The 12,166-nt window shown below is 58.6% G+C and overlaps 1 protein-coding gene across 1 annotated transcript; it reads left to right on the top strand.

Annotated features, from left to right (window-relative positions):
- The first annotated feature begins 613 nt into the window (after nucleotides 1–613).
- Nucleotides 614–11,850, top strand: LOC134158800 (telomerase Cajal body protein 1-like). Its single transcript, XM_062609104.1, has 7 exons — nucleotides 614–714; nucleotides 2,818–2,908; nucleotides 5,068–5,200; nucleotides 7,460–7,668; nucleotides 8,395–8,498; nucleotides 9,545–9,691; nucleotides 11,032–11,850. Exons 1-7 carry the CDS (start codon nucleotides 686–688, stop codon nucleotides 11,672–11,674), a joined length of 1,356 nt encoding a protein of 451 aa, XP_062465088.1. The 5' UTR covers nucleotides 614–685; the 3' UTR covers nucleotides 11,675–11,850.
- Nucleotides 11,851–12,166: the final 316 nt, after the last annotated feature.

Below are 12,166 nucleotides of genomic sequence, written 5' to 3'. Positions count from 1 at the left end.
CTGTTGCTTCCCTATGGGTTTTATTGGGGTCCCTATGGTTTCTATGGATCCCTGTGGGGTGTGTGGGGTCCCTATGGTCTCTGGGGGTCCCTATAGGATCTCTATGGGTCCCTCTGGTCTCTATGGGGTCCCTGTGGGTCCATATGTTCTCTATGGGTCCCTATGTGTCCCTATGGATCCCTATGGGTCCCTATGGTCCCTATGGGTCCCTGTGTGTCCCTATGGGTCCCTATGTGTCCCTATGGGTCCCTATGGGGTCCCTATGTGTCCCTATGTATCCCTATGTATCCCTATGGGTCCCTATGGTCCCTATGGGTCCCTATGTGTCCCTATGTGTCCCTATGGGTCCCTATGTGTCTCTATGGGTCCCTATGTGTCCCTATGTGTCCCTATGGGTCCCTATGTGTCCCTATGGGTCTCTATGGGTCTCTATGGGTCCCTATGTGTCCCTATGGGTCCCTATGGGTCTCTATGGGTCCCTATGGGTCTCTATGGGTCCCTATGGGTCTCTATGTGTCCCTATGGGTCCCTATGGGTCTCTATGGGTCCCTATGGGTCTCTATGTGTCCCTATGGGTCCCTATGGGTCTCTATGGGTCCCTGTCGCTCCCCCCGTGTGGGTGCAGGAGCCGGCGCTGCGGGTGCCCGAGGGTGACACCATCTACGACTACGCCTGGTTCCCACTCATGGACTCCAGGGAGCCCCAGACCTGCCTGTGGGTGCTATGGGGCAATGGGGGCTATGGGTGCTATGGGGCAATGGGTGCTATGGGGTGATGGGGGCTATGGGGCAATGGGGCTAATGGGGGCTGTGGGGGTAATGGGGGCTGTGGGTGCTATGGGGCAATGGGGGCAATGGGGGCTATGGGGGTAATGGGGGCTATGGGGTAATGGGGGCTATGGGAGTAATGGGGGCTATGGGGGTAATGGGGGCTATGGGGGTTATGGGGGCTATGGGGGCTATGGGGCAATGGGGCTATGGGGGTAATGGGAGCTATGGGGGTAATGGGGACAATGGGGGCAATGGGGGTAATGGGGGGCTATGGGGCAATGGGGGCTATGGGGCAATGGGGGCAATGGGGGTAATGGGGGCAATGGGGGAATGGGGGCAATGGGGCAATGGGGGTAATGGGGGTAATGGCTGTGGGAGTAATGGAGGCAATGGGGGCTATGGGGGCAATGGGGGCTATGGGAGGGTAATGGAGGCTATGGGGGTAATGGGGGCTATGGGAGGGTAATGGGGGCTATGGGGGCAATGGGGGCTATGGGGTAATGGGGGCTATGGGGGTAATGGGAGCTATGGGGGTAATGGGGGCTATGGGGCAATGGGGGTAATGGGGGCTATGGAGGTTATGGGGCAATGGGGGCTATGGGGGCTATGGGGCAATGGGGGCTATGGGGGTAATAGGGGCTATGGGGCAATGGGGGCAATGTGGGGCAATGGGGCAATGGGGGCTATGGGGGTAATGGGGGCTATGGGGGCTATGGGGCAATGGGGGGCTATGGGGGTAATGGGAGCAATGGGGGCTATGGGGGTTATGGGGCAATGGGGGCTATGGGGCAATGGGGGCAATGGGGGCTATATGGGGGTATTGGGGCAATGGGGGGCTATGGGGGGTAATGGGGGCTGTGGGGGTAATGGGGCAATGGGGGCTATGGGGGTAATGGGGGCTGTGGGGGTAATGGGGGCTATGGGGGTAATGGGGGCTATGGGGTAATGGGGCAATGGGGTTAATGGGGGCTGTGGGGGTAATGGGGGCTATGGGGGCAATGGGGGCTATGGGGGTAATGGGGGCTATGGGGGTAATGGGGGTAATGGGGGCTATGGGGTAATGGGGGCTATGGGGTAATGGGGCAATGGGGTTAATGGGGGCTATGGGGGTAATGGGGGCTATGGGGTAATGGGGGCTATGGGGCAATGGGGGCTATGGGGGTAATGGGAGCAATGGGGGCTATGGGGGTTATGGGGCAATGGGGGCTATGGGGGCAATGGGGGCAATTGGGGTAATGGGTGCTATGGTGCAATGGGGGCTATGGGGGCTATGGGGCAATGGGGGCTATGGGGTAATGGGGCTATGGGGGCAATGGGGGCAATTGGGGTAATGGGTGCTATGGGGCAATGGGGGCTATGGGGTTAATGGGGGCTGTGTGGGCAATGGGGGCAATGGGGCTATGGGGCAATGGGGGCCGTGGGGGTAATGGGGGCTATGGGGCAATGGGGGCTATGGGGGTAATGGGGGCTATGGGGGACAAAGGGGTGCTATGGGTTCAATGGGGGGCAGTGGGGCTATGGGGGCAATAGGGGTCCATATGGGTCCATACTGGTCTACACTGGGCTGTAGTAGTCCACACTGGTCCATACTGGTCCGTACTGGTCTGTACTGGTCCATACTGCTCCGTACTGGTCTGTACTGGTCCGTACTGGTCTGTACTGGTCCGTACTGGTCCGTACTGGTCCGTACTGGTCCATACTGCTCCGTACTGCTCCGTACTGGTCCATACTGATCCATACTGGTCCATACTGGTCCATACTGGTCCGTACTGCTCTGTACTGCTCCGTACTGGTCCATACTGGTCCATACTGGTCCGTACAGGTCCATACTGGTCATTACTGGTCCGTACTGGTCCATACTGGTCCATACTGGTCCGTACAGGTCCATACTGGTCATTACTGGTCCATACTGGTCCATACTGGTCCGTACTGGTCTGTACTGGTCCATACTGGTCCATACTGGTCCATACTGCTCTATACTGGTCCGTACTGGTCCGTACTGGTCCGTACTGGTCCGTACTGGTCCATACTGGTCTGTACTGGGCAGGGTGGCCTCCAGCAGCCGGGACAACCCCGTCCACCTCTGGGACGCCTTCGATGGGACCCTGAGGGGCTCCTTCCGTGCCTACAACCACCTGGTGAGCCCCATAGCGACCCCCAAGTGCCCCATAGCGACCCCCAAGTGCCCCATAGTGACCCCCCACTGCCCCATAGCGACCCCCAAGTGCCCCATAGCGACCCCCAAGTGCCCCATAGCAACCCCCAAGTGCCCCATAGCGACCCCCCACTGCCCCATAGCGACCCCCAAGTGCCCCATAGCGACCCCCAAGTGCCCCATAGCGACCCCCAAGTGCCCCATAGTGACCCCCAAGTGCCCCATAGCGACCCCCAAGTGCCCCATAGTGACCCCCAAGTGCCCCATAGCGACACCCCACTGCCCCATAGTGACCCCCAAGTGCCCCATAGCGACCCCCAAGTGCCCCATAGCGACCCCCAAGTGCCCCTTAGCGACCCCCCACTGCCCCATAGCGACACCCAAGTGCCCCATAGCGACCCCCCAATGCCCCATAGCAACCCCCCAGTGCCCCTATAGCGACCCCCCACTGCTGCATACCAACCCCCCCAGTGCCCCATAGAGACCCATAGCAACCCCCCAGTGTCCCATAGCAACCAAGTGCCCCATAGAGACCCCCCAGTGCCACATAGCGACCCATTGAGACGCATATCAACCCCTCAGTGCCCCATAGCGACCCCTCAGTGCCCCATAGCGACCCCTCAGTGCCCCATAGCGACCCCTCAGTGCCCCATAGCGACCCCTCAGTGCCCCATAGCGACCCCCCAGTGCCCCATAGAGACCCCCAAGTGCCCCATAGCGACCCCCAAGTGCCCCATAGCGACCCCCCAGTGCCCCATAGAGACCCCCAAGTGCCCCATAGCTACCCCCCAGTGCCCCATAGAGACCTATAGCAAACCCCCAGTGCCCATAGCAACCTTCAAGCGCCCCATAGCAGCCCCATAGAGACCCATAGCGACCCCCCAGAGCTCCCCCACCCATGTCTGTGGGTCACTGTGGGTCTTCGTGAGTCTCTATAGGTCCCTGTGGGTCTCTGAGGGTCTCTGTATGGTCTCTGTGGGTCTCTATGGGGTGTCTATGGGTCTCTATGGGTCACTGTGAGGTCTCTATGGGTCTCTATGGGTCCCTATGGGTTTCGATGGGTCCCTATGGGTCTCTATGGGGTCTCCATGGGGTCCGTATGGGTCTCTATGGGTCCCTGTGGGTCTCTATGGGGTCTCTGTGGTCTCTATGGGTCCCTGTGGGTCTCTATGTGTCTCTATGGGTTTCTATGGGTCCCGATGTGGTCTCTATGGGGTCTCTATGGGTCTCTATGGGGTCTCTATGGGTCCCTATGGTCCATATGTGTCCCTATGTGTTTCTATGGGTCACTATGGGTCTCAGTGGGTCCCTATGGGTCCCTATGGGTCCCTACAGTCCCTATGTGTCCCTATGTGTCCCTATGGGTCCCTATGAGTCTCTATGGGTCTCAGTGGGTCCCTGTGGGTCTCAGTGGGTCCCTATGTGTCCCTATGGTCCCTATGGGTCCCTATGGTTCCTATGTGTCCCTATGTGTCCCTATGGATCCCTATGGTCCCTATGTGTCCCTATGGGTCCCTATGTGTCCCTATGGGTCCCTATGGTTCCTATGTGTCCCTATGGGTCCCTATGTGTCCCTATGTGTCCCTATGTGTCCCTATGGGTCTCTATGGGTCCCTATGTGTCCCTATGGGTCTCTATGTGTCCCTATGTGTCCCTATGGGTCTCTATGTGTCCCTATGTGTCCCTATGGGTCTCTATGGGTCTCTATGTGTCCCTATGTGTCCCTATGGGTCCCTATGTGTCCCTATGGTCCCTATGGGTCCCTATGGGTCCCTATGGGTCCCCATGGGTCTCTATGGGTCTCTATGTGTCCCCATGGGTCTCAGTGTGTCCCTATGTGTCCCTATGGGTCCCATGGGTCTCTATGTGTCCCTATGTGTCCCTATGGGTCTCTATGGGTCTCTATGTGTCCCTATGTGTCCCTATGTGTCCCTATGTGTCCCTATGGGTCCCTATGTGTCCCTATGTGTCCCTATGGTCCCTATGTGTCCCTATGTGTCCCTATGTGTCCCTATGGGTCCCTATGTGTCCCTATGGGTCTCTATGTGTCCCTATGGGTCCCCATGGGTCTCAGTGGGTCCCTGTGGGTCTCTATGGGTCCCTATGGGTCTCAGTGTGTCCCTGTGGGTGTGTGTGGGGCAGGAGGAGCCGGTGGCCCCCCACTCCCTGACCTTCACCCCCGATGGTTCCCGGCTCCTCGGGGGCTGCGACGGCTCCGTGCGGATCTTCCCGACGGAGCGGCCGGGGCGGAGCCACCAGGAGCGGGCGCTGCGCCGTGAGGGGCGGGGCTTAGGGGGGCGGGGCTTAAAGGGGGCGGGGCTTAAAGGGGGCGGGATTTGAACGGGGTGGGGGGTAAATGGGCGGGGCTTAAAGGGGATGGAGGTTCAAGGGGCGGGGGTAAGGGGGCGGAGCTTAAAAGGGCGGAACTTAAAGGGGTGGAGCCTAAGGGGGCGGAGCTTAAAGGGGATGGAGGTTCAAGGGGCGGGGGTAAGGGGGCGGAGCTTAAAGGGGTGGTGCCTAATGGGGCGGAGCTTAAGGGGGCGGGGCTTAAAGGGGATGGAGGTTCAAGGGGTGGGGGTTGAGGGGGTGGAGCTTAAAGGGACGGGGTTTAAAGGAGGCGGGGCTTAAAGGGGTGGAGCTTAGGGGGCGGGGCTTAAAGGGGGCGGGGTTTGAAGGGACGGGGTTTGAAGGGGTGGAGATTAAGGGGGTGGAGCTTAAGGGGGCGAGGGTTAAAGGGGGTGGAGGTTAAAGGGATGGGGTTTAAAGGGGGCGGGGCTTAAAGGGGGCGGGGTTTGAAGGGATGGGGTTTGAAGGGGCGGAGCTTAAAGGGGTGGAGCTTAAGGGGGCGAGGGTTAAAGGGGGTGGAGCTTAAAGGGACGGGGTTTAAAGGAGGCAGAGCTTAAAGGGGTGGAGCTTAGGGGGCGGGGTTAATGGGGCGGGGCTTAAAGGGGCGGGGCTTAAAGGGATGGGTTTAAAGGGGGCTGAGCTTAAGGGGGCGGGGTTTAAAGGGGGCGGGGTTTAAAGGGATGGGGTTTAAAGGGGGCGGAGCTTAAAGGGGTGGAGCTTAAGGGGGCGAGGGTTAAAGGGGGTGGAGGTTAAAGAGATGGGGTTTGAAGGGGCGGAGCATAATGGGGCGGGGCTTAAAGGGGCGGAGCTTAAAGGAATGGGGTTTAAAGGGGCGGGGCTTAAGGGGGCGGGGCTTAAAGAGGGGGGGGGCGGAGCTTAAAAAGGTTAGAGGTTAAAGGGACGGGGTTTAAAAAGGGCGGAGCTTAAGGGGGCGGAGCGGGGCTTAAAGGGGTGGGGCTTAAAAGGGCGGGAGCAAAGGGGGCGGGGCTTAAAGGGATGGGTTTTAAAGGGGTGGGGCTTAAAGGGGTGGTTTAAAGGGGCTCAGCTTAAAGAAATGGTGTTTAAAGGGGTGGAGCTTAAAGGGGCGGGGCTTAAAGGGGTGGAGCTTAAAGGGGCAGGGTTTAAAGGGGGTGGAGCTTAATGGGGCAGGGTGTAAAGGAGGGTGGAGTTTAAAGAGGGTGGTATCTAAAGGGGGTGGAGTTTAAAAGGTGGGGGTTAAGGGGCGGAGCTGAAAGGGATGGTGTTTAAAGGGGGCGGAGCTTAAAGGAACAGGGTATAAAGGAGGTGGAGCTTAAAGGGGCGGGGTTTAAAGGGGTGGAGCTCAAAGGTGGTGTCTAAAGTTGGCGGAGCTTAAAGGGGCAGGGTTTAAATGGGGTGGGGGTTTAAGGGATGGGGTTTAAAGAGGGTGGAGCTTAAAGGGGCGGGATCAAAGGGGGTGGGGCTTAAAGAAGCGGGGTTTAAAGGGGGTGGAATATGGGGTGGAGCTTAAAGGGATTAAGGGGGTGGAGCTTAAAGGGGCGGGGCTTAAATGGTGTCAAAAGGGGGCAGCGCTTAAAGGGGGCAGAGCTTAAAGGGGCGAGGTTTAAGGGGGTGGAGCTTAACGGGGCGGGGCTGAAAGGGGTGGGGTTTAAAGGGGGTGGAATGTATGGGGCGGAGCTTAAAGGGTGGTGTATAAAGGGGCGGAGCTTAAAGGGGCAGGGCTTAAACGGGGTGGAGCTTAAAGGGGTGGGGCTTAAAGGGACGGGGTTTAAATGGGCGGAGCTTAAAGGGACAGGGTGTAAAGGAGGGTGGAGCTTAAAGAGGGTGGTATCTAAAAAGGGTGGAGCTTAAGGGGATGGTGTTTAAAGGGGGTGGAGCTTAAAGGGATGGGGCTTAAAGGGGGTGGAGCTTAAAGGGACAGGGCTTAAAGGGGGTGGAGCTTAAAGGGGCAGGGTTAAAAGGGGGCGGAGCTTAAAGGGACCGGGTGTAAAGCAGGGTGGCGTTTAAAGAGGGTGGTATAGAAAGGAGGTGGAGCTTAAAGGGGGTGGAGCTTAAAGGGGCGGGCTTTAAGGGGGGACAATGGAGGGGCGGGGCTTAAAGAGGGAGGGGCTTTATTGGGCGGGCCCTTATGTGGGAGAAGGCGAAAGGGGTGGAGCCTAGAGGGGGCGTGGCCTGTAACTGGTCGTGTCCTGTGCTCTCCCAATCACAGAGGGCGGTCAGGGCCAGCGCGGGCTGATTGGCTGCCTGGCGGTGAGCCCCAGCCAACCGGTGTTCGCCTGCGGCTCCTATGGGCGGAGCCTGGGGCTGTACGCGCTGGAAGGGGGCGGGGCCTTGGCGCTCTGGCCCCGCCTCCCCGCGGCCCCCACCCACCTGCGCTTCAGCCCTGACGGGACCCGGCTCTACGCGGGGGGGCGCAAGGTGGGCGGGGCTTGGAGGGGCGGGGCTTGGGTGGGAGGGGCTTAGAAGGGGCGGGCGTTGATTGGTTGAGGAGTTGAGAGGGGCGGGGCTTGGGTGGGGGGGATTGAAAGTGGGAGGGGTTATTGGGGTGGGGTTTGGTGGAGGGGCTTAGGTGGGAGGGGCTTAAAGGGGCGGGGCTTGAGGGTGGGAGGCGATCATAGGGAAGGGGTTTGATTGGTGGAGGGTCTGGAGGGGCGGGGCTAAGGTTAGCAGGGGTTTAAATGGGCGGGGTTTGATTGGTGAAGGTACTTAGGTGGGAGGAGCTAAAGGTGGGAGGTGCTTAGGTGGGAGGATTGGGGCGTGGCTTAGGTGGGAGGAGGTAAAGGGGTGGGGTTTAGGTGTGGGAGGGGTTTAAATGGGAGGGGTTTGAGCATGGGAGGTGCTTATAGGGATGGGGTTTGATTGGTGGGAGGGGCTTAAGGGGCGCTGCTTAGGGTGGGAGGGGCTTAAAGGAGTTGGGTTGAATGGGGAGTGGTCTACAGGGCTGTCCAATGGGGTGCAGGGTGGGCGGGGCTTGAGAGGGAGGGGCTTAAAGGAGTGGGTGGAGCCTCTTTGTGGGCGTGGCCTCCATATTGGGGCGTGTCCAGGGGATGAAGCCTCGTGATTGGGCAGTGCCCATCAAGGGGTGGGGGTGAGGGGGGCGTGGCCAAGGGGGGGCGTGGCCTCACCTTAGCCCCGCCCCCTCAGGACACCCACATCCTGTGCTGGGACCTGCGGCTGCCGGAGCGCCCCCTGCTGGCCATGGAGCGTCACGTGACCACCAACCAGCGAGTGACCTTTGACCTTGACCCGTAGGTGACCCACCCCTCTAGGACCATATAGCCCCTGTAGCCCCTATAGAGCTATGTAGCTCCTGTAGTCCCTATAGGGCTATATAGCCCCTATAGGCCCTATACACCTTCTGTAGCCCCATAGAGCTTTATAGCTCCTATAGCCCCTATATAGCCCCTATAGATCCCCTATAGATCCCCTATAGGGCTTTATAGCCCCTATAGGACCATATAGCCCCTATAGCCCCTATAGAGCTATATAGCTCCTGTAGTCCCTATAGGGCTATATAGCCCCTATAGGCCCTATACACCGTCTGTAGCCCCTATAGAGCTTTATAGCTCCTATAGCCCCTATATAGCCCCTATAGATCCCCTATAGATCCCCTATAGGGCTTTATAGCCCCTATCTATCCCCTATAGATCCCCTATAGGGCTTTATAGCTCCTATAGCCCCTATATAGCCCCTGTATATCCCCTTTAGATCCTCTATAGGGCTTTATAGCTCCTATAGTCCCTATATAGCTCCTGTATTCCCTATAGGGCTATATAGCTCCTATAGCCCCTATAGGGTTATATTGCCCCTATAGAACCTATATAGCCTCTATAGGGCTTTATAGCTCCTGTAGCCCCTATATAGCCCCTATAGCCCCTATAGGGCTTTATAGCTCCTATAGCCCCTATATAGCCCCTATAGTCCCTATAGGGCTTTATAGCCCATATAGCTCCCATAGGGCTTTATAGATCCTATAGTCCCTATATAGCCCCTATAGCCCGTATAGGGCTTTATAGCTCCTATAGCCCCTATATAGCTACTATATAGCCCCTATAGGGCTTTATAGCTCCTACAGCCCCTATGTAGCCCCTAAAGGCCCTATAGGGCTTTTTAGCTCCTATAGCCCCTTTATTGCCCCTATAGCTCCTATATAGCCCCTATAGGGCTTTATAGCTCCTACCGCCCCTATATAGCCCCTATAGCCCCTCTAGGGTTTTATAGCCCCTATAGCCCCTATATAGCCCCTATAGGATCTATGGGGCTCCCCATTGCCCGCTGTGTGTCCCCCCCATAGGTCGGGCCGGTTCCTGGTGAGCGGTGACACCCGCGGCTTTGTCACCCTGTGGGACACTGAGGGGACCCCCCCGGACCCGGGGGACCCCCCACTGCTGGCCCCACTGCTGCGGTTCAGGGCCCTGCGGGACTGCATCAACGGCACCAGGTAACAGCAGCGCCCCATAGCGACGCCCCATAGCAACAACGCCCCATAACAGCGCCCCGCGTACACCAGAACACCCCCACAACACCCTAAATCCCTCCCACAACACCCTAAATCCTCCCCACAACACCCTAAATCCTCCCCACAACACCCTAAATCCTCCCCACAACACCCTAAATCCCCCCCACAACACCCTAAATCCCTCCCACAACACCCTAAATCCCCCCCACAACACCCTAAATCCTCCCCACAACACCCTAAATCCCTCCCACAACACCCCCATAGCCCCCCATAGCCCCCCAAATCCTCCCCACGACACCCTAAATCCTCCCCACAACACCCTAAATCCTCCCCACAGCACCCTAAATCTTCCCCACAACACCCTAAATCCTCCCCACAACGCCCTAAATCCTCCCCACAACACCCTAAATCCTCCCCACAACACCCTAAATTCTCCCCACAACACCCTAAATCCTCCCCACAACACCCCCATAGCCCCCCATAGCACTCCAAATCCTCCCCACAACACCCTAAATCCTCCCCACAACACCCTAAATCCTTCCCACAACACCCCCATAGCCCCCCATAGCCCCCCAAATCCTCCCCATAACACCCTAAATTCCCCCACAACACCCTAAATCCTCCCTACAACACCCCTTTAGCCCCCCCCATAACACCCCACAACACCCTAAATCCCTCCCACAACACCCCTATAGGCCCCCACAACACCCTAAATCCCTGCCACAACACCCCTGTAGCCCCCCCAACACTGTAAATTCTCCCCATAACACCCCGAATCTCCCCACAACACCCCAAATACTTCCCACAACACCCCCATAGCCCCCCATAGCCCCCGAAATCCTCCCCATAACACTCTAAATCCCCCCGCAACACCCTAAATCCCTCTCACATCACCCCTATAGCCCACACAACACCCTAAATCCTCCCCATAACACCCTAAATCCCTCCCACAACACCCCTATAGCCCCCCCAACACCGTAAATTCTCCCCACAACACCCTAAATCCCTCCCATAACCCCCCAAATCCCCCCAACACCCTAAATCCCTCCCCCAACACCCCTATATCCCCCCAACACCCTACCCCCCCCCATTACACCTCAAGCCCCCCACACAACACCCTGAGACCCACTCCCCCAACACCCCGACCCCCATCTCCCCCCAGCACCACCCTCACACCCTCCCCAAGCGCCGCCCTTTGGGGCAGGCTGTTGCGTCCGGCTGTTGCCGTGAGGCTGTTGTTGGGTCCGGGGGAGCACATGTGTGGGTCTGGGGGTACCTGGGGTTGTTGGGATCACCCCAACCCATGGCACCCCCACCCCCAGTTTACACCCTGAGCTCCCGTTGTTGGCCACGGCCTCGGGGCAGCGGCTGTTCCCGGCGCCGTGGGGCAGTGACGAGGAGGAGGAGGAAGAGGAAGGGCCCCCCCCGGGGGGGGACAATCGGCTCCAGCTCTGGTGGTGGGGGCATGAACCCCCCGAGGACAACGGCTGGGGTATGGCCATGGACAGCGAGTGGCACCCAATGGGGGACACCCATTGTCACCCTATGGGGGGCACCGACTGTGACGCCGATTGTCACCCTATTGAGGATACCCATTGTCACCCTATGGGGAGCACCGACTGTGATGCTGATTATCACCCTATTGAGGATACCCATTGTCACCCTATGGGGGGCACCGACTGTGACGCCGATTGTCACCCTATTGAGGATACCCATTGTCACCCTATGGGGGGCACTGACTGTGACGCCAGTTGTCACCCTGTGGGTGATTATCACCCTATGGGGGACAGCCATTGTCACCCTATTGAGGATACCCATTGTCACCCTATGGGGGACACCCATTGTCACCCCCTTGAGGACACCAGGACAGTGTCTGTTGACTGTCACCCCCCTGGGGACACCGACTGTGATGCCAGCATTGACCACCCCACATCCACTGAGTGTGAGCCCCACGAGGGACACTGAGTGTCAGCCCTATGGGGCACCGCTGGGTGACACTGTCACCTACAGCCCCACAGCGACACCCCCCCAGGGCTGTTGGGTTGTGCCTGGGGTAGGTTTGGGGGCTCTTTTCAGGGTGGTGTGGGTCCAGGTGAGTTTTGGGGTCTCACATATGGGTCTGATGGAGGATGTGGGGTGTTGCGGTGGGTCGGGTTGTGATTGGGGGGGGTCGTTTTGAGGGTGTTGTTGGGTTTTGGGGTGTTGGGGGGGTTTAGGGGTATCATGGGGATGAATGTGGGGTGTCACAGGGTCAGGGTGGGGGTTTGGGGGTCAGGGCTGGTGGTGGGGGGTGCTTTGGTGGTGGTTGGGGGGCGTTGTTAGGGTGCTGTTGGGTACAGGTGGGGTTTGGGGGGGTGGGGGTTCGGGTGTCCCCCTCCTCCCGTTGTATTAAAGACATTGTGAGTGTCAACGCTTGTCATTGGTTGTACCTGCGGTGTGGGGCAGGGCTGTACCCCA

The sequence above is a fragment of the Pezoporus occidentalis genome, unplaced genomic scaffold, assembly GCF_034315485.1.
Source record: "Pezoporus occidentalis ecotype Australia unplaced genomic scaffold, CSIRO_AGI_Poc_V1 ctg1348, whole genome shotgun sequence".
Taxonomy (NCBI): Eukaryota; Metazoa; Chordata; class Aves; order Psittaciformes; family Psittacidae; genus Pezoporus; species Pezoporus occidentalis.
The sequence above is the reverse complement of the archived record's forward strand: the minus strand, read 5'-3'. Positions and strand labels throughout refer to the sequence as shown.